This window comes from Corythoichthys intestinalis, chromosome 7 (genome assembly GCF_030265065.1).
Source record: "Corythoichthys intestinalis isolate RoL2023-P3 chromosome 7, ASM3026506v1, whole genome shotgun sequence".
Taxonomy (NCBI): Eukaryota; Metazoa; Chordata; class Actinopteri; order Syngnathiformes; family Syngnathidae; genus Corythoichthys; species Corythoichthys intestinalis.
In genome coordinates, this window is record NC_080401.1 from 58,712,244 (window position 1) to 58,737,019 (window position 24,776).

General features: G+C 41.7%; 1 protein-coding gene across 2 annotated transcripts; it reads right to left on the reverse strand.

The window, feature by feature from the left end:
• Positions 1-104: 104 nt before the first annotated feature.
• Positions 105-24,500, reverse strand: polr1b (RNA polymerase I subunit B). Of its 2 annotated transcripts, XM_057841394.1 has the most exons (16): positions 24,366-24,500; positions 24,055-24,299; positions 20,956-21,123; positions 20,740-20,886; positions 18,631-18,763; positions 18,426-18,562; positions 18,145-18,368; positions 17,804-17,975; positions 15,139-15,310; positions 14,647-15,062; positions 12,397-12,567; positions 12,181-12,337; positions 8,704-8,900; positions 8,397-8,647; positions 5,037-5,544; positions 105-2,832 (listed from the first exon to the last, which is right to left on the reverse strand). In XM_057841394.1, exons 2-16 carry the CDS (start codon positions 24,229-24,231, stop codon positions 2,458-2,460), a joined length of 3,405 nt encoding a protein of 1,134 aa, XP_057697377.1. In that variant the 5' UTR covers positions 24,232-24,299; positions 24,366-24,500; the 3' UTR covers positions 105-2,457. The 2 variants fall into 2 exon arrangements, with proteins under 2 accessions (XP_057697377.1, XP_057697376.1); XM_057841393.1 differs by having other exon boundaries at positions 24,055-24,480.
• Between the last annotated feature and the right edge of the window lie 276 nt (positions 24,501-24,776).

The window sequence follows — 24,776 nt, forward strand, 5'->3', positions numbered from 1 at the left end:
ATGTTTCGTGTTTTTTAAATGTCTATTTTATGTTCTTTGTATGCGTTGTGTAAATGTAAAGATTTTTTTTCCCAAAACTTTTGTTTCAATAAAAAAAAAATGACTAAACTCTGACCAGTCTTTATTTCCACCAGAAAATGTGGATTTGTCTTTGTCTGCCTTTGACAGCAATAGATGTCCAATTCAATTGAAGTGGGAGGGTAACAGACAGTAAATAAATATTTGTTCGTAGGAAATGACCCAAGAATACTTTAGAATTAAAAGGAAATGAAAGTGCCCAAAAATGCCCAGGAATTGACCTAAAAGCACCCCAAAAATGAAAAGGACCCGTAATGCCCCAAAGTTAACATGAAGCGACATAAAAACACCATTAAATGAATTATAAATGTCCCTAAATCAACAGGAAGTGACCCAAATGAAACATGAAGTGATACAAAAACATCAGGAATCAAACCATAAATGTCCCAAAGTCAAAGAGACCTGGGTGTGTGGTGAGGAGTCCGAGGACATCTGGTGGTTGAAAACAAATGGTGTTCCCCTATTTAACAGTGTTCAAGCAAATAGTGAAAAAATTCTTACACCAGGTTTGTGAGGATTTTTCAAAAAAATTGTAATTTTTTTCTTATAGAGTTTTCTACTTTATTTTTTATTTTTCGAACAGGAAGGGGTTATGGGGGAACAGAACACAAAAACACAACAAGAAATACATTAAACGTCTACACTATGAATATGTTGGTGCTATTGTCAGTTGTATGTGGGGGGCCTGTTGACCAGGGAAAGAAGGGTGGTGGGGTCTATAAGATTGGGAGGGGTGGAGTGTTCAAAAATCAGCTCTGATCTAGAAACCAGAAATCACGTGACTCCCTTGTGATTGTAAGCCCGTTGGCAACCGACCCTACGCTGCCCTCTCTGTAGCTCATTCACTAGGTCCTTCACTAGGTCACCCAGTGTGGTTCTGGGATTTTTGATCACCGTTCTTATCATTAGATCGAGGGAGCTTATCAGTGGTCTTGTATGTCTTCCATTTTCTAATAGTTACTCCCACAGTTGAGTTCTTTACACCAAGCGTTTTACCTATTGCAGATTCGGTCTTCCCAGCCTGGTGCAGGTCTCAATTTTGTCTCTGGTGTCCTTCGACAGCTCTTTGGTCTTGGCCATAGTGGAGTTTGGAGTGTGACTGACTGAAGTTGTGGACAGGTATTTTATACCGATGAGTTAAAACAGGTGCCATTAATACAGGTAACGAGTGGAGCCTCGTTAGAAGTTAAGACCTCTTTGACAGCCAGAAATCTTGCTTGTTTGTAGGTGACCAAACACTTATTTTCCACTAATTTGGAAGTGAATTCTTTAAAAATCAGATTTTTTCCCACATTCTGTCTCTCATGGTTGAGGTTTACCCATGTTGACAATTACAGGCCTCTCTAATCTTTTCAAATTGGAGACCTTGCAAAATTGGTGGTTGACTAAATACTTATTTGCCCCACTGTATATATACATAATTCATATAGCTTATACTGTATGCACATATAGTTTACATATAAACACACATCTATATTAGTGCTGCAACGATTAATCGAATAACTCGAGTATTCGATTAGAAAAAAATATTGGAATTAAATTTTGTTGCTTCGAGTATTCGTTTACTTGAAGTGGCGTTGTAATGGTTTATTTTGAAAGTGTTTGCATTTAGTTTTATTGATTAGGGTGGATACTCTGCCCTCTGGTCTGCCTCTTTTCACATGGCTGAATCCAACTGCTCCCTGTTAAGACCAAAATAAGCTAAGTTTTTGTTTGAGCTTATGCTTTTTAATGCATTCATAATTTAGTTTACAGGTATATTTAGCCATTTTTTTGGGAATATGTGTCTGAACCATTTGTTAACAGCATTGTAAATAAAATTTTAGCATTTTATAGCATTTAAGCAAGCGGACTTTTCCTATGTAAGTTAGCCAGTTGTTCTTCTGTTGTACATAGATCCTCATTAAAAAAAAAAATTATACCATTTGAGGCTCAGCTCAGGTATTTTAATTTTTCATGTTTCTTATCCGATGACTCGATTATTCGAACTAACTAGTCCATCGGTTAATCGACTACTAAAATATTCGATAGCTGCAGCCCTAATATGTATACATATACACATATTTGCTAGTTGGGCAGCCGTGGCGCAGTTGGTAGCTGGACCGAAGGGTCAGCGGTTCGATTCCCGGCTACGACTGCCCACTGTCGAAGTGCCCTTGGGCTAAGGCACTGAACCCTGATTTGCCTCCAATGGGTTGGCACCAGCCCCATTGGTGTGCGCTTTGGGCATGGTAACCCTGCAGAAAAATGCGCTATTTCAGTCCTGTCCATTTTACCATGTAGTTAGCAACCCATAAATTAGCCGCTTGCTTATTAACTCATTGACAGCGATAGACGTCAAATCCATTCCAACTGGGACGGTCAAAGTGGCGGCGGCGGTCACTTGACGTCCAGCTTGACTTTAATGTTCATGGCGGCCAGCTCGGCCACGAAATAGCGGAAGACGTAAGGCACGGTCAGCGTGTCCACGGAGTCGCTCTTGCCGCAGAGCGCGCAGACGGTGCGGCGGTGGCGCGCCGACGACCAGGCGGGCGGCGGACGCTCCAGCAGCGGCGACAGCAGGCTGCCGCAGTCCACGCACACGCGCGCCACCGAGCGGTCCGAGCAGTTGAAGAGGCGGTCGTGCAGCAGGAAGGACGAGCCGTGCGCCAGCAGGGCGTCGCGCTCCATCTCGCCGAAGCGGATGCCGCCTTGGACGTTCCTGCCGCCCACCGGCTGGTTGGTCACCTTGTCGCGAGCGCCCGTCGTGCGCACCTGTGCCAGAGCATAGATTTCAATTCTACTCCCCGTACAAAACGCAACGGCAAATTCAAAAACTTGAAAATGACGTAAAGTCACTGGAAAAGGTAAGAAACCATTCAAAAGTGCACTCGTCGCTGATTGGATGAATCTACTGGAAAAGGTAGGTACTGGTAAACTAGGAAGTTATTCTGTTTCTGGTGTGTAACTTCCTGTCGATTTTTGGGGCATTTACAGGTCACTTCCCGTTGATTTAAGGGAGCCGATGCGGGTTGCTTCCTGTTGATTTGGAGCACTTCTAGGTCGCTTGCTGTTGATTTTGGGGCATTTCTGCATCACTTCCTGTTGATTTGGAGGGTTTAAGGGACACTTCCTGTTGAATTGGGGCATTTACGGGTCACTTCCTGTTGATTTTGGGGATTTCTGCGTCACTTCCTGTTGATTTGGAGCACTTCTGGGTCACTTCCTGTTTAATTTGGGGCATTTACTTCACATCCTGTTGATTTGGGGCATTTACGCGTCGCTTCCTGTTGATTTTGGGGCATTTACGCGTCACTTCCTGTTGATTTGTGGCATTTACGGGTCACTTCCTGTTGATTTGGAGCACTTTTGGGTCACTTCCTATTTAATTTGGGGCATTTACGGGTCACTTCCTGTTGATTTTGGGGAATTTCTGGGTCACTTCCTGTTGATTTTGGGGCATTTATGGGTCACTTCCTGTTGATTTTGGGGCATTTATACGTCACATCCTGTTTATTTTGGGGCATTTATGTGTCACTTCCTGTTTATTTGAGGCATTTACGCGTCACTTCCTGTTGATTTGTGGCATTTACGGGTCACTTCCTGTTGATTTGGAGCATTTTGGGTCACTTCCTATTTAATTTGGAGCATTTACGGGTTACTTCCTGTTGATTTTGGGAAATTTCCTGGTCACTTCCTGTTGATTTGAGACATTTACGGGTCACTTCCTGTTTATTTTGGGGCATTTATGCGTCATTTCCTGTTCATTAGCGACATTTACAGGTCACTTCCTGTTGATCTGAGGCATTTACGGGTCACTTCCTGTTGATTTGAAGCATTTACGGGTGACTTCCTGTTGATGTGAGGCATTTACGGGTCTCTTCCTGTTGATTTGGAGCACTTTTGGGTCATTACCATTTGATTCTGGGGCATTTCTGCGTCACTTCCTGTTGATTTGGAGGGTTTAAGGGACACTTCCTGTTTATTTGGAGCACTTCTGGGTCACTTCCTATTGATTTGGGACGGTCACTTCCTGTTCTCATGGGTGCATTTCGGGGTCACTTCCTGTTGATATGGGGGCTTTTGAGGTCACTTCCTGTTGATATCTGGTCACCTCTGATTGTTTTTGCGGTATTTCAGGGTCACTTCCTGTTCTGACAGGGGCATTTCGGGGTCACTTCCTGTTGATATGGGGGCTTTTGAGGTCACTTCCTGTTGATATCTGGTCACCTCTGATTGTTTTTGCGGTATTTCAGGGTCACTTCCTGTTCTCACAGGGGCATTTCGGAGTTACTTCCTGTTTATATCAGGTCACTTCCTGTTGATTTTGGGGCTTTTTATGCCATTTCATACTATCTGGTCACTTCCTGTTAATTTGGGGGCATTTTGGGGTCACTTCCTGTTGATTGGAGCCATTTACGGGTCACTTCCTATTTATTTGGAGCACTTCTGGGTCATTACCATTTGATTTTGGGGCATTTCTGTGTCACTTCCTATGTATTTGGAGGGTTTAAGGGACACATCCTGTTGATTTGGGGCATTTACAAGTCACTTCCTGTTGATTTGGAGCACTTCTGGGTCACTTCCCATTTAATTTGGGGCATTTACTTCACATCCTATTGATTCACGGTTGATTTGGGGTGTTTATGGGTCACTTCCTGTGTATTTTGGGGGCATTTTTTATGTCACTTTCTGTTGATTTGGTGCACTTCTGAGTCATTTCCTATTGATTTTGGGGCATTTCTGCATCACTTCCAGTAGATTTGGAGGGTTTACCGTTCACCTCCTGTTGAGTTTGAGGGTTTACGAGTCAATTCCTGTTGATTTGGAGGGTCATTTCCTATTGATTTGGGATCATTTCTCTGGCACTTCCTGTAAATTTAGGGCATTTCTGGCCCCTCCTTACCTTTGCGATCTTCTCCGTCTAAACAATTCAGTGTTACATTGTAATTTAACGAATAAATGTCGCACGACCTTACCTGAAACTTATCGGACACCATGTGCCTGAGGCGTTGGTAGTAAACCACGCCCACAAAGATGTCGGCCTCCAGCTCCAGGCCGCTGGTACCGCTGTATAGTCGCTCGGTGCCGTAATAGTTGTAGCCGCCGGCGCGCAACGCCTGGCCGAAGTAGTCCAGCGCAGAGTTTTCCTCGGAGAAGGCGAAGGGCGTGGCGTCGTGGCTCAGTCCGTGCAGCGCCGCCGATTTACCCGCCATGCTCTCGATCAGCATGCCGATGGTCATGCGCGAGGGGAAGCCGTGCGGGTTGAAGAGGATGTCTGGGCTGACGCCGCTCTCGCCGAAGGGCATGTCCTCGGCCGGCCACAGCCGGCTCAGGATGCCCTTCTGGCCGTGGCGGCTGGCGAACTTGTCGCCGATGGTGGGCTTGCGCGCCACGCGCACCGTGATGCACACGCGCTTGAAGGAGCCCGTGCCGGCGTCGTTGCCGCAGATCTTGATGTTGTCCACCACGCACGCCTCGTTGCTCCTGAGGAAAGTAGACAAAGTCATTTGTTTTCTCCAGATAAACTTTTAATTCATTGGTTGACGGCGTTGACGTCCAATCGGTTTGAAGCAGGAGGGTTGACAGCGAATGCTTCAAAATCAACTGTAACTGAATCGCTATAAACAGGAAGTGACCCTGAAATGCCACCAAATTAACAGGAACTGACCCTAGATTGCTCTCAAATCAACAGGAAGTGACCAGATATCCACAGGTAGTGACCCCAAAATGTCCCCAAATCAACAGGAAGTGACCTCATATCGACAGGAAGTGGCCTAAAATGCCCCCCCAATTAACAGGAAGTGACCAGATAATAGGAAGTGATCTCAAAAGCCCTACAAATCAACACGAAGTGACCTGACACCTACAGGAAGTGATTTTAAAAGCCTCCAAATTAACAGGAAGTGATGCTGAAATGCTCTCAAATCAACAAGACCTCATATTAACAGGAAGTGATTCTAAAATGCCCCCAAAACCCCCATATTAACATGAACTGAACTTATATCAACAGGAAGTGACCCAGAAATGCCCCCAAATCAAAATGAAGTGACCTGAAATCAACAGAAAGTGACCCCGAAATGCACCCATGACAACAGGAAGTGACCCTAAAATGCCCCAATTAACAGGAAGTGACCAGATAACAGGAAGTGACCCCCAAAACCCCCATATTAACATGAACTGACCTTATATCAACAGGAAGTGACCCGGAAATGCCCCCCAATCAACATAAGTGACCTGAAATCAACAGGAAGTGACCCCGAAATGCGCCCATGACAACAGGTAGTGACCCTAAAATGCCCCAAATTAACAGAAAGTGATCCTGACATGCTCTCAAATCATCAGGAAGTGACCTCATTTTCATAGGAAGTGACCAGATATCAATAGGAAGTGCCCCCAAAAACCCACCATATCAACATGAAGTGACCCGTAGTTGTCCCCATAAGAACAGGAAGTGACCAGTTAATAGGGAGTGACCTCAGAAGTTCCCAAATCAACATGAAGTGACCCAATATAAACAGGAAGTGACCCCAAAATGCCCCCATAAGAACAGGAACTCTCCAGATATCAATAGGAAGTGCCCCCAAAAGTCCCCATATCAACATGAAGTGACCTGAAATCAACAGGAAGTGGCCCCGTAATTGCCCCCATAAGAACAGGACGGGACCCTAAAATGCCCCCATAAGAACAGGAAGTGACCAGTTAATAGGAAGTGCCCCCCAAAAGCCCCCATTTCAACATGAAGTGACCTGAAATCAACAGGAAGTGACCCCGAAATGCCCCCATAAGAACTGGACGTGACGAGTTATCCACAGGAAGTGACCCCAAAATGTCCCCAAATCAACAGGAAGTGACTAGATATCAACAGGAAGTGACCCTTAAATACCCCCATAAGAACAGGAAATGACCCTAAAATGCCCCCAAATCAACAGGAAGTGACCATAGAATGTGAAGTGATCTCAAAAGCCCCCAACTCAACAGGAAGTGAATCAACATGAAGTGACTGGATAAACAGGAAGTGACCCCAATACGCCCCCATGAGAACAGGAAGTGACCCTGAAAAGCCTGATATTAAGAACAGGAAATGGCCCTGAAATGCCCAAATCAACAGGAAGTGACCCTGAAAGGCCTGATATCAAGAGGAAGTGACCCTGAAATGCTCTCAAATCAACAGGAAGTGACCAGATAACAACAGTGACCTTAAAAGCCCCCATATCAACATGAAGTGACCTGAAATCAACAGGAAGTGACCCCGAATTGCCCCCATGAGAACAGGAAGTGACGAGTTAACAGGAAGTCACCCCAAAATTCCCCTAAATCAACAGGAAGTGACCAGATATCAACAGGAAGTGATCCTGAAATGCCCCCATAAGAACAGGAAGTGACCCTAAAATGCCCCCACATCCACAGTAAGTGACAATAGAATGTGATCTGAAATGCCCCCAAATCAACAGGAAGTGACCAGATATGAACAGGAAGTGAATCAACATGAAGTGACTTGATAAACAGGAAGTGACCCCAATATGCCCCCATAAGAACAGGAAGTGACCCTTAAATGCCAACAAATTAACAGGAAGTGACCCTGAAAAGCATGATATCAAGAGGAAGTGACCCTGAAATACCACCCAAATAAACAGGAAGTGACCTCGAAATGCCCCAAAATTAACATGAGGTGCCCAGATAATAGGAAGTGACCTTAAAATCCCCCAAATCAATAGGAAGTGACCTGATATCAACAGGAAGTGACCCCGAAAGGCCCCTAATTAACATGAGGTCACTCTGAAATGCCCCTAAATTAACAGGAAGTGCCCTGATAATAGGAAGTGACCTCAAAATACGGCAAATCAACAGGAAGTGACCCTGAAATGCCCCAAAATTAACAGGAAGTGACCCTGAAATACCACCCAAATAAACAGGAAGTGACCCCGAAATGCCCCAAAATTAACATGAGGTGCCCAGATAATAGGAAGTGACCTTAAAATCCCCCAAATCAACAGGAAGTGACCCCGAAATGCCACAAAATTAACATAAGGTGACTCTAAAATGCCCCTAAATTAACAAGTGCCCAGATAACAGGATGTGACCTCAAAATACCGCAAATCAACAGGAAGTGACCCTGAAATGCCCCCAAAGCAACAGGAAGTGACCCTGAAAGGCCCCATAATTCACTGCCAACCGTCCCGCTTCAATCGGTTTGGACGTTCACGAGTAAGTCATTTCAAATCATGACAGAGGCCTGAAAACACCATTCATCGCCCCTACCAACAGGGGGCAACATTCCCATTAAAGTCAATGCAGTGACATTAGCTTATTTCCCAACCGGTATCTTAACTACGCACTTGTATAAGGTGACAAAGGCCTGGCCGGTGTTGAGGTTGACGTAGGAGTAATAGGGATCGCCGTAGCTGAGCGTGGCACCGACGGGCGGGAGTCCGTCGGCGTCCAGTCGCCCGTTGACCTTGGGATCTCCCGGCTTGGCGCCGAAAACCACGCCCTCCTGGCCGCGCGCCTTATCGGCCAGGTCCACCATTTCCGTCTTGTAGATGCAGCCGTCGGCGAAGCCGCGCTCCCACGACGATTTGTTGACGATCTGGAAATCGCCAAAAATGTAAAAACGCCTGAGCGGCGAGCGCGTTCGCAACTCACCATGGCGTCTTCCATGTCATAGCCCGTATAGGAGATGACGGCCACCACGGCGTTGGTGCCGCTCGGGTAGTTGTCCAGCTGGTAGCGGTCGTACATGGAGGGACGCACCAGAGGGCTTTGAGGGGTCTGCAGTCGGTACAGTTTGTTGTCCGAGCGCTCCAGGAAGGCGTGGAGAGGGAAGCCCATTGTTTGCTTACCTGTAAACCAAAATCATTTTTGACAACTTTTACGGTCATTGATGGTAGCTTTCGATGACAGCTAACATTTAGGATATTTATCAACAGGAAGTGACCCGGAGATCCCGCCCAAAACAACAGGAAGTGAACCGATAACAACAGAAAGTGACCATGAAGTGCCCACAACTGATATCAACAGGAAGTGACCTTGAAATGCTCCCAAAACAAAAGAAGTAACCCCATATCGACAGGAAGCGACCTTGGAATTCCTCCAAATCAACAAGAAGTAACCCAATATGTACAGGAAGTGACCCTGATATGCCCAAAATCAAGAGGTAGTGACCGATATAAACAGGAAGTGACCCAAACAGGCCCCCAAATTAAAAGTGACCCCAAAATGCCTTCAAATCAACAGGAAGTGAGCCCGAAAGGCCTCCAAATTAACAGGAAGTACCTGATATCAATAGGAAGTGACCTTTAAATGCGTCAAATTCAACAGTTACCCAATTTTACAAAGAGTGAACCCGAAATGCCCTCATACCATTACAACGTGACCCTGAAATCCCCCCAAAACAACAGGAAGTGACCCAATATCAAACGGAAGTTCGCCTGACAGGCCTCCAAATTAACATGAAGGGCCAACAGGAAGTGACCTTTGAATGCCTCAAAATCAACAGTTACCAAATACATACAGGAAGTGAATCGAAAATGCCCCCATATCAGCAGGAAGTGACCCTGAAATCCTCCCAAAACAACAGGAAGTGAACCGATATCAACAGGCAGTGACTTCAAAAGCCCCCGAATCAACAGGAAGTTTCCTAATATCAACAGGAAGTAACCTTGGAATGCCCCAAAATCAACAGGAAGTTACCCAATATGTATAGGAAGTGAACCCAAAATGCCCCAATATCAACAGGAAGTCACCCCGGGAACCCCCAAAACAAGAGGAAGTGAACCGATAAAAACAGGAAGTGACCATGAAATGACCCCTAGTTGACCCCAGTGACCCGATATCAACAGGAAGTGACCTTGGAATGCCTCAAAATCAACAGGAAGTTACCAAGTTAACAGGAAGTGACCTGTTTAATTGCCCCAAAAACAACAGGAAGTGACCTAAAATGGCCCCAAAACAAAAGAAGTAACCTCATATCAATGGGAAGCCACCTTGGAATGCCCCAAAATCAACAATTAGTTACACAATATGTACAGGAAGTGAACCCAAAATGCCCCAATATCAACAGGAAGTCACCCCGAGAACCCCCAAAACAAGAGAAAGTGAACCGATAACAACAGGAAGTGGCCATGAACTGACCCATAGTTGACCCCAGTGACCCGATATCAATAGGGAGTTACCTTGGAATGCCTCAAAATCAACAGGAAGTTACCAAGTTAACAGGAAGTGACCCGTTTAATTACCTCAAAAACAACAGGAAGTGACCTAAAATGCCCCCAAAAGAAGTAACCTCATATCAATGGGAAGCGACCTTGGAATGCCCCAAATCAACTGGAAGTGAGCCTGAAAGGCCTTCAAATGAAAAGAAAGTGCCCAATATCAACAGGAAGTTACCTTGGAATGGAAAATCAACAGTCACCCAATATGTACAGGAAGTGAACCCAAAATGCCTCCATATCAACAGGAAGTGACCCTGTAAGCCCCTAAAACAACAGGAAGTGAACCGATAACAGGAAGTGACCCTGAAATCCCCCCAAACCAAAAGAAGTAACCTCATATCAACAGGAAGCAACCTTGGAATGCTTCAAAATCAACAGGAAGTGACCCAATATGGACAAGAAGTGACCCTGAAATCCCTCAAATAAACAGAAAGTGACCAAATATAAACAGGAAGTGACCCAAACATGCCCCCAAAGCAAGAGTGACCGCATATCAACAGGAAGTGACCCCAAAATGCCCCAAAATTAACAGGAAGTGAGCCTGAAACCCCTCCAAAACAACAGGAAGTGACGCCGATATAAGCAGGAAATGACCCAAACATGCCCCCAAATCAAAAGTGACCTCATAGCAACAGGAAGTGACCCTTAAATCCCACCAAAACAACAGGAAGTGACCCGATATAAACAGGAAGTGACCCAAACACGCCCCCAAATTAAAAGTGGCCTTATATCAACAGGAAGTGACCCTTAAATCCCTCCAAAACAACAGGAAGTGGCCTGATATAAACAGGAAGTGACCCAAACACGCCCCCAAATTAAAAGTGACCTCATATCAACAGGAAGTGACCCTGAAACACCTCCAAAAACAACAGGAAGTTACCATGAAATGCTCCCAAATTAACCACAGTGACCCAGTATTGACCCAGTATCAACAGGAAGCGACCATGGAATGCCTCAAAATCAACAGGAAGTGACCCAATATGAACAGGAAGTGACACTGGAATGCCCCAAATCAATGGAAATTGATTCGATATAAACAGGAAGTGACCCAAACGTGCCCCCAAATGAAAAGTGACCTCATATAAACAGGAAGTGACCCCAAAATCAACAGGAAGTGAGCCTGAAAAGTCTTCAAATTAAAAGGGCCCAATATTAACAGGAAGTTACCTTGGAATGGCTTAAAATCAACAGGAAGTGTCCCAATATTTACAGGAAGTGACCCTGATATCCCCAAATAAACAAAGTGACCAGATATAAACAGGAAGTGACCCAAACATGTCCCCAAATCAAAAGTGACCGCATATCAACAGGAAGTGACCCCGATATAAACAGGAAGTGACCCAAACATGCCCCCAAATTAAAAGTAACCTCCTATCAACCGGAAATGACCCTGAAATCCCTCCAAAACAACAGGAAGTGACCCAATATCAACAGGAAGTGAGCCTTAAAGGGTTCACAATTAACAGGAAGGGCCAGATATGAACAGGAAGTGACCTTGGAAAGCCTCGAAATCAATGCAAGTGCCTCAATATGTAAACAGGAAGTGACCCTGAAATGCCCCCAAATCAACAGGAAGTGATCCTGAACCCCACCTCCTCAAAACAAAAGTGACCTCATATCAACAAGAAGTGACCCTGAAATCTCCAACACAAAAGAAAGTGACCCAATATAAACAGGAAGTGACCCAAACATGCCCCAAATTGAAAGTGACCTCATGTCAAAAGGAAGTCACTGTGAAATCCCTCCAAAACAACAGGAAGTGAATCAATACCAACAGGACGTGACCCTGAAATGCCACCAAATCAACACAAAGTTAGCGAATATCCACAGGAAGTCAGCCTGAAATCCCTCCAAATGAATAGGAATGCCCCTATATCTACAGGAAGTAACCCTACTTCCTGACACTCACCCATCTGGCACTGGTACATGTTCCTGGGACTCTGGTTGTGGTCGGAGTACGGTATGAAGTTGGCCACCACGCTGAGCATGCTGTGCGGGAAGAGCTCCTGGTGGCCGGTGACGCCCGCCCGCACCTCCGATTCAGTCACGGCTACTTCCACGTACAGCTGTAGGACAAAGGAGGATCTCGCTCTGCGGCTTTTTTCCCGCCTTGGACGGCTACTACCTGCTCAAAGGTCCCGATGAGTTCCCGCTTGCCCAGCTCCAAGTTGCGCACGGGGCGCATCATGCGGCACGGTGTGGTGAAAAGGAACAAGCCCGGGTAGAGGCTTGCTTTGCCCGTCTTGGGCACCAGGACAATCTCTGTCCAGGGAGCGACTTTCTTCTCCCGCAGGACCTAGAGACAGGTGACAATGTTAGCCTTTTTTGGCGCTTGACCTCCAATTAGAAGTAGGAGTGATGGCAGCCAATGGGCCATTTACAGGTCACTTCCTGTTCGTTTTGGCTCACTTCCTGTTCACTGTGGGGCATTTTTGGGTCACTTCCTGTTCACTCTAGGGTATTTACGTGTCACTTCCTGTTAATTTTGGGTTACTTCCTATTGATTTTTGGTGCATTCACAGGTCACTTCCTATTCATTTTGGCTCACTTCCTGCTGCTTTTTGGTACATTCAAAGGTCACTTCCTTTTGATTTTGGTCCATTTCCTGTTGATTTTTGGTGCATTCACAGATCACTTCCTGTTCATTTTGGGTCACTTCCTCTTAATTTTGGAGTCTTTTATCTTGCTCATTTTTGGCGCTTTTCCTGTTCATTTAGGGGAATTTACAGGTCACTTCCTGTTCATTTAAGGGTCACTTCCTGTTCATTTTGGGGAATTTACGGGTCACTTCCTAGTTATTTCGGCTCACTTCCTATCCATTTTGGCTCACTTCCTGTTCATTGTGGGGCATTTTTGGGTCACTTCCTATTCACTTTAGGGTATTTACAAGTCACTTTCTGTTCATTTTGGTTCACTTACTGTTCATTATGGGGAATTTACAGGTCACTTCCGGTCCATTTTGACTGACTTCCTGTCCATTTTGGCTCACTTCCTGTTCATTGTGGGGCATTTTTGGGTCAGTTCCTATTCACTTTAGGGTATTTACAAGTCACTTCCTGTTCATTTTGGGGAATTTACGGGTCACTTCCTATTTATTTCAGCTCACTTCCTGTCCGTTTTGGCTCACTTCCTGTTCATTGTGGAGCATTTTTGGGTCACTTCCTATTCATTTTGGGTCACTTACTGTTCATTATGGGGAATTTGCAGGTCACTTCCTGTCCATTTTGGCTGACTTCCTGTCCATTGCGGGGCATTTTTGGGTCACTTACTATACATTTTAGGGTATTTATGAGTCACTTCCTGTTCACTTTAGGGTATTTACAAGTCACTTCCTGTTCATTTTTGGGTATTTATGTGTCACTTCCTCTTCATTTTGGGTCACTCCCTTTTCATTTTGGACTGTTTTTAGGGCACTTCCTGTTCATTTTGGCTCACTTCTTGTTCATTGTGGAGCATTTTGGGGTCACTTCCTGTACATTTCAGGGTATTTATGAGTCATTTCCTGTTCATTTTAGGGTATTTACGTGTCACTTCCTCTTCATTTTGGGTAACTTACTGTTCATTTTGGGGCATTTACAGGTCACTTCCTGTTCATTTTGGGGCATTCACAGGTCACTTCCTGTTCTATGGGGCATTCACGGGTCACTTCCTGTTCATTTTGGGTCACTTCCTGTTCATTATGGAGCATTTTGGGGTCACTTCCTGTTCATTACAGGGTATTTATGAGTCATTTCCTGTTCATTTTACGGTATTTTCGTGTCACTTCCTGTTCATTTTGGGTCACTTCCTGTTCATTTTGGGAGTATTTTAGGGCACTTCCTGTTCAATTTGGGTCACTTCCTGTTCATTTTGGGTCACTTCCTGTTCTTTGGGGCATTCACTGGTCACTTCCTGTTCATTTTGGGGAATTCAAGGGTCACGTCCTGTTCATTTTGGTGTATTTATCTGTCACTTCCTACTGATTTTGGCTCACTTCCTGTTCATTATGGGATCACTTCCTATTCATTTTTGGTCACTAGTTCATTTTTGGGTAATTTTTGGGTAACTTCCTGTTCAATTTGGGGCATTTACAGGTGAATTTCTTTTGATTTTAGGGTATTTACAAGTAGCTTCCTGTTCATTTTGGGTCACTTCCTGTTAATTTAGCTCACTTCCTGTTCATTTTGAGACTTTTACAGGTCACTTCCCGATAATTTTTGGTCACTAGTTCATTTTGGAGCATTTTCGGGTCACTTCCTGTACAATTTGGGGCATTTACGGGTCAATTCCTGTTCATTTGGCAGCACTCACAGGTCACTTTCTGTCTACTAGTGACAAACTCATTTCACAGCAGTGATGACTAGACGCTTTTAAAAAAAAAAAAAAAGGAGGTTACCTTAAACCTACGCAGCGCATCCACCACTCCCGGCGCCAGCTCGGCTTCCGCCCAGCCCACCAGAGCGCCATCTATCAGGACGGGGTAGCACTCGGAGAAGGGACGCGCGGGGACGGCGTCGGCCGGGGTGGCGCCCAGCGCGCAGACGAGCGCCAGCAGCCCGGCGGTGGGCGCGGACTCCGTCACCACGCGGCAGCTGGCCGTCATGTGGTTCATGAGGCCGCAGGGCTCGCCGTCGGGCGTGTGGACGGGGCACAGGAAGCCCCACGACTCGGGCAGCAGCTTGCGCACCGACGTGGTGCGCATCTTGGCGAAGGCGGCGCCGCGGTGGACGCAGCGGAAGTGCGACACGTAGCGGATGAAATTCAGCTTGTCCGCCACCACGCACAGACCCGTATTCTGGAGGAGACCCAGACCTGACGAGGATAGACGTCCAATTTATTTCAAATGGGAGGGCCGGCTCGCCACGCGGCCGACGAGTGTCCTCCTCACCGCTCTTAGAGCTGAGGTTTCCGGTGGCCAGCAAATATTCAAAAGGTTTGGTGAGGTCCGTTCCCAGGTTGAACATCTTGATGACGTTCTCCACTGTCCAGCTGCCCTTCAAGCGACTTCCTCGCTTTTCAAAGGCCAACTTGACGGACGTCAACCACGCAGACATCCGCTCCTAGCGCCAATTGAGACGAAAACGTCAGTGTTCAAGGGACACAAAAGAGCAGCCTTGCTCATTCTTTCAAGGTTAAACAGTTGATTTTATGAATAGAAAATGCGCGTGTTTATTTTGGGGCATGAACAAACGCTTTTAATTTGAGGGAATTTACGGGTCACTTCCTGTTTATTTTTGGTGCATTTGCAGGTCAGTTCCTGTTGATTTTGGGGCATTCCCGGGTTTCTTTTATTTTGAAGCATTTATGGGTCACTTCCTACTCATTTTGGGTCACTTCCTGTTGATGTTTGTTGCATTCGCAGGTCACTTGTTGATTCTGGGTCACTTCCTGTTGATTTTGGGTCACTTCCTGTTAGATTTTTGGTGCATTCACAGGTCACTTCCTGTTGAATTTTGGTGCATTCACCGGTCACTTTTGGTTGATTTTGGATCACTTCCTGTTAAATTTTTGGTGAATTCACATGTCACTTCCTGTTGATTTTGGGTCACTTCCAATTGATTTTTGGTGCATTCACGGGTCACTTCCTGTTGATTTTTGGTGCATTCTCAGGTCACTTCCAGTTGATTTTTCATCACTTCCTATTAAATTTTTGGTGCATTCACATGTCACTTCCTGTTGATTTTTGGTGCATTCACTGGTCACTTTTGGTTGATTTTGGACCACTTGCTGTTAAATTTTTGGTGAATTCACATGTCATTTCCTGTTGATTTTGGGTCACTTCCAATTGATTTTTGGTGCATTCACAGGTCACTTCCCGTTGATTTTTGGTGCATTCTCAGGTCACTTCCCGTTGATTTTTGGTGCATTCTCAGGTCACTTCCAGTTGATTTTTCATCACTTCCTATTAAATTTTTGGTGCATTCACATGTCACTTCCTGTTGATTTTTGGTGCATTCACCAGTCACTTTTGGTTGATTTTGGACCACTTCCTGTAAAATTTTTGGTGAATTCACATGTCACTTCCTGTTGATTTTGGGTCACTTCCAATTGATTTTTGGTGCATTCACAGGTCACTTCCTGTTGATTTTTGGTGCATTCACAGGTCACTTCCTGTTGATTTTTGGTGCATTCTCAGGTCACTTCCAGTTGATTTTTCATCCCTTCCTATTAAATTTTGGGTGCATTCACATGTCACTTCCTGTTGATTTTTGGTGCATTCACCGGTCACTTTTGGTTGATTTTGGACCACTTCCTGTTAAATTTTTGGTGAATTCACATGTCACTTCCTGTTGATTTTTGGTGCATTCACCGGTCACTTCCTGTTGATATTGGGTCACTTTCAATTGATTTTTGGTGCATTCACGGGTCATGTCCTGTTGATTTTTGGTGCATTCTCAGGTCACTTCCAGTTGATTTTTCATCACTTCCTATTACATTTTTGGTGCATTCACATGTCACTTCCTGTTCATTTTTGATGCGTTCACCAGTCCCTTCCTGTTGATTTTGTGTCACTTCCTGTTGGTTTTTAAATTGAGGGAATTTAGGGGTCACTTCCTTTTGATTTTGTGTCACTTCCTGTTGATTTCAGGTGCATTTACAGGTCACTTCCTATTAATTTTGGGTGCCTTTACGAGTCACTTCCTGTTGATTTTGAGGCATTCACAGCTCACTTTCTTCTAATTGTGGGCCATTCGCGGGTCACTTCCTGTTGATTTTGGAGCATTTACAGGATGCTCTTGATTTGAGGGAATTTGAGGGTCACTTCCTATGGATTTGGGGTCACTACCGGTTGATTTTTGGTGCATTTACAGTTCACTTCTGGTTGATTTTGGAGCTTTCCTAGGTCACTTCCTGTTGATTTTGGGGCATATACATGGTGCTTTTGATTTGAGGGAATTTACGATTACGGGTCACTTCCTGTCGATTTTGGGTCACTTCCTGTCGATTTTGGGTCACTTCCTGTTGATTTTGGGCGCCTTGGCAGGTCACTTCCTGTTGATTTTGGGTGCCTTTGCGGCTCGCTTCCTTTTGATCTTGGGTTCATTTACAGGTCATTTCCTGTTGATTTCGGTTGGTTTGATGCTTTTAATTTGAGGGAAAATACGGGTCACTTTGGTTGATTTTTGGTGCATTTGCAAGTCACTTCCTATTGATTTTGGGACATTTACAGGACGCTTTTGATTTTGAGGGACTTTCCGGGTCACTTCCGATTTGATTTTTGGTGCATTCCAATGTGACTTCCAATTCATTTGAGGGAATTTACGGGTCACTTCCTGTTGATTTCTGGTGCATTTACAGGTCACTTCTGATTTGAAAGGATTTATGGGTCACTCCCATTTGATTTTTGGTCACTTCCTGTTGATTTTTGGTGCATTTCCAAGTCACTTCCCGTTGATTTTGGGGCATTCCCAGGTCACTTCCTTTGAATTTGAAGCATTTATAGGTCACTTCTTATTATTTATGGATTATTTTCTAATATATTTATAATTATTATTAATATTATTTATATTTTATTATTTCCTCAGTTTTCTTCTGCTTGCTTTTTGGCTGACCTTGAGGAACATGAGGAAAAGCTGTCCCGGAGTGAGGATCTCCTGGCAAGAGATGCCGTCGGGGTTCTCCTCCAAGCACTCTTGCTTGGCCAAGGCGAAGAGCTTGCGCGTCATCAAGCACAGGAGCCGGAACTTGTCCGGGCCCGTCCGCAGGTGGATGCAGATGCACTCGCTGCAAAACAAAAAAAGTAGTGGTCGACCTATGTTGGATTTTACTGATATTTGTTTTAAAGTCCATTTATCGGCTGACTAACATATCGCTCGAGTTATGCTACGATATCGGCTGATATCGACCTGATATTTCGGCCGCCGGCTCTAAACGTGAAAGCGAGTGTACGTACTCTAGCAAAAAGCTGCCGCACTGCTGATCGGTGTACCACTCGGGCAGGTACAACTTGACGCGGAAACGTTGACCCAGGTACTGGAGCACGGCCGATTGCGACGTGCACCCCTCCTCCGACACCAGGCGCAGCATCTCGCACGCGCAGCTGCGATAAAAAGAGTTGTCCTCCACGCCTTTGACGAGCTCGGAGAAGATCTCAAAGTCGCTCAGATCCACCAGAGCCTGACAAAAAGCCACGTCAAGAGGGGAGCTGGCTAGGAACGTGTCGAGCAGAACTACCTTAAGCGCGAAGCCCAGCGGTAGGAAGAAAAGTTCCTTGAGGTAGATGAAGTTGAGCATGACCGTTCCGTTTTCCAGATAGTGAAGGTTCATGTTGACGGCCGTGTGTTCCTCCTTGACGCAGCGCATGGAGATACCTGCGGATAAACGGCGTTGGCGGGAAGGCTGTCGCGGAAGGTGCCTTGGGCGAGTAGTAGGACTTTACCGTACTGCGTGTATCCCGGTCCTCTGCTCTTCCACTTGGGTCGCGACATGGCCACGGGGTAGTTCCTCCGAGGCATCACCAGCATGCGGATCACCTTCTCCATGCCGTTCACGATGAAGTAGCCGCCCATTTCCTGGAAACGGCGGTGAGGCGGATATGACTTCCGGTCCAAAGGCGAAATTTTTATTTAGGTTTTAGTTCTTGAAACCCTACTTTGAAAAGATGAGTCTACTTTTACCTCTTTGGCTGCCATTGACGGTGCCCGACGTTCAAAAAGAAATAAAACTTGCGTTTTAATTTTTTTGTATTTTACAATTTTTGGAGTAAAAAGAGTTAACATTCTAATATTATATTTTTATTGCTTATAAAACAGTATTTATTAATTCAAAAAAAAACTTTTATGTTAATTTTTAAAATATTTTTAATTTACAATTTTTAGAGTGAAAAGAATTAAAATTCCAATTTTTCTTACATTAACAAGAGGAAACGAAAGAATTTTTTCTAGATATTATATTGATAAAAACCAGTATGTATTAATTGAAAAAAAAAACATTTTAATTTTTAAAATATTTTTATTTTTCAGTTTTCATTGAAACCCTACATCTGACTACTTTTAACTCTTTGGCTGCCACTGACTGTGCCAGACGTCAAAAAAAAAACACACAAGATTCTTTTTATATTTTTTAGATTTTTATTCACACTTTTTAATCAAAACAAAAAAATTGTGAAATCGGGGAACATTTTAATTTTGAATGTATTTTTTGTTATTTGAAATATAAAAAAAGGAGGGAAAATGTTTCTTGATATAAACAGTATATTGATTTTAAAAATCTATTAAAAAAAACATTTACTGGTATTTTAAATTTTAGAGTATTTGTATTTAAATTTAAACTTTATCTTCCTTTTTTTTATTTATAAAATGAGAAAGCAGTAAACATTTCTATTTTTATTCTTCTACTTTTTATTTAAAAAAACAGGAGAAAAAAAAATGAAAATATTCTCTTGTTTTTGTTTAATATGTATCAATATTTTAATTTTCTATTTTCTAAAACATTTCTTTTTAAATTTATTTAAACTTTTTTTTTAATCAATAAAACATCCTCAATTTCTTATGTAGTTTTATTTTGTATGAAAGGGGAAATTATATGGGGAAAACTTTTTTAACAATAAAAAATATGAACAAAAAGGAATTCAAAAAAATGAGAAAACATTCTAATTTTGTATGTATTTTTTTTCTTTTAACTTTTTGTTAAAAAAAAAACAGGAAAAAGTGAAAATATCTTGGTATTTTTTTTAAATATATATTTAGCTTTTAAGAAAAAAAAATATTTTCTAAAATATTTTTTTCTTTTTCATTTAAACTTTTTTATCTATAAAACATTCTCATTTTTCGATGTACTTTTAATTTTTATTTAAAAATGGGAAAATCATTTGGGGGAAAAAATATTTTTATTCTTAAGGAAATAATGGGAAAATAGTAAACATACATTCTTTTTTATTAAAAGAAAAAAATATTTTCTTGATTTTTTAAATTTTTTATATTTATCAATGAATGATTTTTAATTAAAAAAAATTTACTTTCTAAAATATTTTTGTCTCTTACATTTTAACTGTTTTTTACCAATATACAATTTCAATTTTTTATGTATTTTTATTTTTATTCAAAAGAAGGAAAAAAAAATTCTTTTTTTTTTTTTTTTTATTTCTTCTTTTTCTGAAAAAAATGTTCCTGAGGAAGCCCATTTAAAAAATTTAAAGTCAACATTTTAGTTTTGTAAGCATTTCGTTAAATTCTTTTTACTTTTTAATTAAAATCTGAAGAAAAAAAATAATAATAATAATTTCTAATGGAAAAAAATGCACCATTTTCTAAAGTATCTTTGTTTTCGTTTTTCATATTTGTATTGTTTTTTTTTTTTCATCTATAAAACAATTTTTAATGTTTTTTCATTTTTGAAAACTACATTTTTTTTAAGTCGATGCACATGAAATGATTTGATAACACACAATGATATGGGCGAGCCAAATCTAGCCCCCGCACCACCAATTGAACACCTGTGGCCCAACCTCCGTTCAATATTCCAGGATGACATCAAATTCTGAGAGTACCTCGGCCTCCTCGTGGTGGCTAACCAGCTCCCGCGGCGTCATTCCGTCCAAGTTGCAGAGCTTGGACTTGACCATGATAGGAATTTGCCCCAGTGACTGCTTGATGATTCCTTTAGGGACACCGTTCACAGACCAGCTCACGTCCGCCTGCCAAAAAGCCAGAGATGAAAAAGCGGCGGGTGGAACCCGGATAGCGGCGGGCCCGGCGTCACTCACCACTATCCGGCCTCTGTACGAACACCTGCGGCCGCGACACTCGGCCGGGAAGACCCGCGTCTCGCGGCACACGCTGCCCTTGGAGACGGCGGGCGGGAAGACGCAGGCGTCCACAAAGGTCAGGCCAATGCGCACTTCCTTCGACATGAACTCAAGCGGCGGGATGGACTGGGAACATTAAAAAAAAAAAAAAAAAAAAACGGAACAGCAAAACACCAATGAAAATCAAGATGGTAACCACTAAACTCCAGTCATTCTCTAATCTTTCCCGTCCTCCCTTTTGGATATTCATCAATCATCACTGTCAATTGTAGTGACTGAGTTAACATCAAATCTCAATATGTTCAGTCAGTGAAATGTAATACAATACTACGGATATGATAAAATGCAATATTTTGCAAGAAAAGTTGCAATTTTAATGAAAATAAAGGCACAGTAAAAGGTTATTTTACAATGATATTGAAATATTTTATGAAAATATTCAGAGAATTCAAAACAAGTTATATCTAAATCAGTTGAATCTTATGACAAAAAAACCAACTCAAATAAAAAAAAAAACATATTTGTATATATTAGGGCTGTCAAAATTATCGCGTTGACGCGCGGTAATTAATTTTTTAAATTAATCACGTTAAAATATTTGACGCAATTAACGCACATGTCCCGCTCAGAAAGTATTCTGCCTTTTGGTAAGTTTTACAGCAAGGCTTTTTGTGCTGTCCAACAGCGAACTCTTGTGGTCGCTTTGCGACATGGTTTATTGTTTTCAGTCCAGTTCAATATGGCTGCACGACATCTCGGGCTGATAATGTGCTTATATGATCCTTGGACAAGATTTGTCTGTAAGTATGGTTGTTGTAAAGAATGTACATATTATGTTAGTAAGCGAAATGTTATATTTTTTGTATGAGACGCTTTTTGTTTATGTTTAGGGAACCTGTATAGCGTGCTAAGCTAACGTTGTTGCTAATGCAATGCTTGTGTACTTTTTTTTTGTAGTTTTACGACGGTCTAAAGAGGACAATGGTTTGAGGCCATTTTATTAATAAATCAGATGAAAAAGGAAGAAGTCTAATTATTAAGGCGTTGTTCAGTAGCTGTCTAGCTTTGGAAAAAGTAGACGCTTCGGAGTGAGGACAGCATAGACAGATTTAAATGACAGTAGAGTGACGTGCCCACTACAGTCCTTTTGTACCGTATTTTGAATGTATATATCCATCTTGTGTCTTATCTTTCCATTCCAACAATTTATTTTACAGAATATACATATAGTTTACAGAAAATTATGGCATATTTTATAGATGGTTTGAATTGCGATTAATTGCGATTAATTAATTTTTAAGCTGTAATTAACTCGATGAAAAATTTTAATCGTTGGACAGCCCTAATATATTATATATATATATATATATATATATATATATATATATGTCAAGAATCTTTGGGGGAATATTTAGTTACATAAAATAAAGTAATAATTGAATTTTTCAAAATTTTATGACATTTCAAAAGTCATTCAAAGAAAAAAACACAGGCCTATATATTGATTCATATTTTGAGCAGTTATAAAAGAAATACAACAAGAAAAAAACTAATTATAATGGTCATGATAATTATAATAACAACAACATATGTATAAAAAATAAAATATACAAAATATATAGAAAAAAATAGGAAAATAATTCAGATTAAATTATATGTTTCAAATTTACCATTTTAACTTTAAAAAAATATTTTTTTTTAACAAAAAAAAAGCATTAAAACACCTTTAAGTGTACAAATAAAAAAATGTTTCTTCTTTTTATTTAATCTATAATATTATATTATATAATCTTTTAATTTCAATTTAATCGTTTTTTTAAACATCCGTATTTTTGTCTTTAAGTTTTTGCCCTCATTAGTCTTTATATTTGTATTTGATTTGGTCATTTTTTTGCCTTTTTTTCATGTAAAATGTTCTTTATTTAGTATATTTCTACTATTTTTACGTACCCTAGACGATATATACTATTTATATGTACTTATGTATACCTCCAATACTTTATAGATACTAGTGCTGCAACGATTAATCGATTAACTCGAGAAATTTGATTAGTAAAAAGCTTCGAATCAATTTTTGTTGCTTTGAGTATTCTTAATGGTTTGTTTTGAAAGTGTTTGAAATTAGTTTTATACATCTGGGTGGATGCACTGCCCTTTAGTGGCAAGAGTGAATATGACATAACTCATTTAACATGGCTGAATTCAGCTGCTCCCTGTTAAGACCAACGTAATAAGTTTTTGTTTGAGGTAATATGTTTAATGCATTCGCAATTTAGTTTATAGGTATATATAGCAGATTTTGTGGGAATAAGCGATCTGTTAAGATTATAATAATTTTCAAAAAGTTAGCATGTTATAGCATTTAAGATAGCGGACTTTTGCTATGCAAGTTAGCCAATTGTTCGTTTGTCGTACTTAGATCCTCATTAATTTTTTTGACCGTTTGAACCTCAAACGGTCTAAATAACTACATAAATTGTTGCGCTTTCATTTAAGCGAATGAAAGTGCAATTTCGCATAGTTTGAATAAACACTCCGGAATTTTATTCTGTATTCGCATTTAATGCTCGTTTGAAAGTGCAATCTTACCTAGCCTTTGTCTTACATCTCCTAAAATTGATTCTGCAACGCAATAAATGTTCCTAATCCGAATTTTCGAACTAACTGGCAGATAGATTAATCGACTACTAAAATTATCGATAGCTGCAGCCCAAATATTTAACAATTTTTGTTAAACATACATCCAGGTATTAAGGGTTCCAAGTGTATTTTGATGACAAACAGGTTTAATATGACCCCAAATAATATCTGTATTATGAAGGAATTTAAATACATTTGAAAATAATTTCTTAGCTATATTAAGAGGACTTCCTTTCCGATTTACCCAGGAGAAATACAAAATTTGAGGCCATAATGATAAAATAACCGTGCAATATCAACCCAACTCGATTTAATTTGAACGCGTACAAACCCAAATATGTATCCCTCGTTAAAAGTCTAAACTTCAATCACTTTGGTGGCTTTTTGAAGAACAGACATTAAGTTTTGTCGCGTTACCTGCACTACGCGATTGAGTCCTTCACCCAGGGCTTGGTCGAAGGACTCAATATGAGCTCGGACTAAATCCTGCACAGCTTTGCATTGTTTGTCTTTGAGAACACCGAAGCCTCCGTCCGTCAGGTTCTTCAAACTTGGACTTTTAGCCACATCGTTCCATTCCTCCGAGTCGTCCATGCTTGTTTACCACACGTGTTGCAGGCAGCTCTAGCAAAGCTCGCCCCGGAAATGCTGCTTACGGAAGCCTAAAAACGTCCTTAATTGGTCTACAAATTTCAATGTTTTAAAGCTGTTCGCATGGCTATACTTACAGAAACTCGTAGAATTATATTAAAATGTTCAACCCGTGTAATTTACGCTACGTCTTGCTGTATTTTACATGATAAACGTTAGCTGTTAGCATAACTCGCGACCGTATCTTTTTGTCCTAATTCTCCTGCCGTCTGACTTCCGGTTCTGCCTACGGAAGTTGATGGCTATTTCTTTTCTTTTCTTAACTATGAATAATTTTAAAGAACAATTGGGAACTTGGTCATAACATGAATACAAAATACTTATGTAAATGTACAAGGCACAATGATTCAATATAGATAGATAGATAGATAGATAGATAGATAGATAGATAGATAGATAGATAGATAGATAGATAGATAGATAGATAGATAGATAGATAGATAGATAGATAGATAGATAGATAGATAGATAGATAGATAGATAGATAG

Coding starts and splice junctions, on each gene's coding strand:
- polr1b (XM_057841394.1), bottom strand. CDS start 24,231: ATGGACGACTCGGAGGAATGGAACGATGTGGCTAAAAGTCCAAGTTTG. Junction 18,563..18,630: donor ACCGGGATACACGCAGTACG/GTAAAGTCCTAC, acceptor GTTTATCCGCAG/GTATCTCCATGCGCTGCGTC. Junction 12,338..12,396: donor TCATCGGGACCTTTGAGCAG/GTAGTAGCCGTC, acceptor TTTGTCCTACAG/CTGTACGTGGAAGTAGCCGT.